General features: G+C 40.9%; 1 protein-coding gene across 1 annotated transcript; it reads left to right on the top strand.

Annotated features, from left to right (window-relative positions):
• Nucleotides 1-1,042: 1,042 nt before the first annotated feature.
• On the top strand, nucleotides 1,043-1,444 carry SARC_04908 (hypothetical protein; the record flags this gene model as incomplete). Its single annotated transcript, XM_014301252.1, has 1 exon — nucleotides 1,043-1,444. One exon carries the CDS (start codon nucleotides 1,043-1,045, stop codon nucleotides 1,442-1,444), a length of 402 nt encoding a protein of 133 aa, XP_014156727.1.
• Nucleotides 1,445-1,749: the final 305 nt, after the last annotated feature.

The following is a 1,749-nucleotide window of genomic DNA, read 5'->3' as shown; positions in this document are numbered from 1 at the left end:
ATAGCACAAACATATACATGTGCATGTAGCCGCTATACACATACTTGTATAGATGTAAAAATATCCGTCAAAGTTCTTACAACGTGTGTGCGCTTTTATCCCGGGAGACTCGTTTGTATATCTCGGATATGCACATGTGCTCGTATGTGTTACACACATGTTGATTGATATATAATAATATGGGTTTACATCTTCGTGTGTATATGAGAATGTGCTGTACTGGGCAAGTACTCAAGAAAACAAGAGTTTCTGCGATTTCTTATGTATGAGAATTGGCTGCTTTAGGGTTTTAGGGTCGAACGTTTCATGGATAGCATTTGTGAATATATCAGTTTGTCTGTGCACCTAGTTTCTCACCTAGTTTCTCAGTCTTTGTTTGTCTCTATCGAACACTACCATGTACTCGTATGTACAAAAGCCAATCTATTTATATATATATCTCATTCTCGCACCTACCTTGTGACTTCTGCAAAACAACACAGACTATTTCTAAAAAATCACTTCCCTATCACGACCAACGTATGCCTCTCCCATCCCACACATACCTTTCCAATTCTATGAATAGATGGGCTTCCCGAGCCCCATCGCGTCAGTCAGGTGGCCACTCTGCGTGCTCAAAGACACTTTATTAACGCCATGCAAGACAAACACAGGCAATCAATTATATAACTAACTTCTATATGTACCTCCTACAGGCTAGCTTATTCACTGTAAACAAACATATGTTTGATGTTCTATTCCACATAATCCTTACAACTCTATAAATATATAGGCTTCCCGAGCCCTATCGCGTCAATCAGGTGGCCACTCTGCGTGCTCAAAGACACTTTATTAACGGCATGCAAGACAAACACAGGCAATCAATCATATAACTAACTTCTATATGTACCTCCTACAGGCTAACTTATTCACTGTAAACAAACATTTGATTGATGTTCTAATCCCCATAATCCTTACAATTCTATAAATAGATGGGCTTCCGGAACCCTATCGTGTCAGTCAGGTGGCCACTCTGCGTGCGCGGAGGCTTTTTATCAGCGGCATGCAGCAACAGACACAGGCATGGACGGCTATCGCACAAACACAGAAGGCAACTGACCAATCAAATGTTCAGGATTTAACGGAAACCATTCGGAAACGAGGTCATGATAGTGCCACAGAAACAAGCGAAGCAGTGCATCAGAAAAATGAGGACACGAGTCAGAAGGTAGAGCATAACAATGTCATAAAAACCACCCTGCCAACGGGGGAAAGTATGAACAAAGCTAGCCAATCAGATCATCAGGATGATAAAACAAGCCAATCAAATCGACACATCCCTCAGGAGGCTCTCCAATCAGATCATCAGGGTGATAAAAACTGCCAACAAAACCGGAGGGTGGGGAAAGGCACGAGCCAAAAAAACAGCAGAGGCCGCTCAGTGCATCGTCTCGATGTATGTTAGGTATTGCTTGTAATCTGTGTGCACACAAAGGTTGTATATATCTATCATGTGTAACTGCGTACTAAGATGTGTATGAATGCATAGGTTGCGCTTTACATTGAGTTATGTGTTTGTGTGTACGTGTCTGTGATTGTCCAAAGTGCTAAGAGAGAGCGATAAATGTTACAGTCGATTTGCACATACTGTATGTTTATTTATATGACAGCATATTGGTGTATGTGTGCAATTATAATTCACAATCTTGCACTAATACGTATACGGGTATATAAGGGTGTGGAAGAGAGAGAGAGAGATATATATATATA

Source organism: Sphaeroforma arctica, assembly GCF_001186125.1.
Source record: "Sphaeroforma arctica JP610 unplaced genomic scaffold supercont1.293, whole genome shotgun sequence".
Classification (NCBI taxonomy): Eukaryota; class Ichthyosporea; order Ichthyophonida; genus Sphaeroforma; species Sphaeroforma arctica.
Note: the sequence above shows the minus strand (reverse complement) of the source record. Positions and strands in the feature narration are given on the sequence as shown.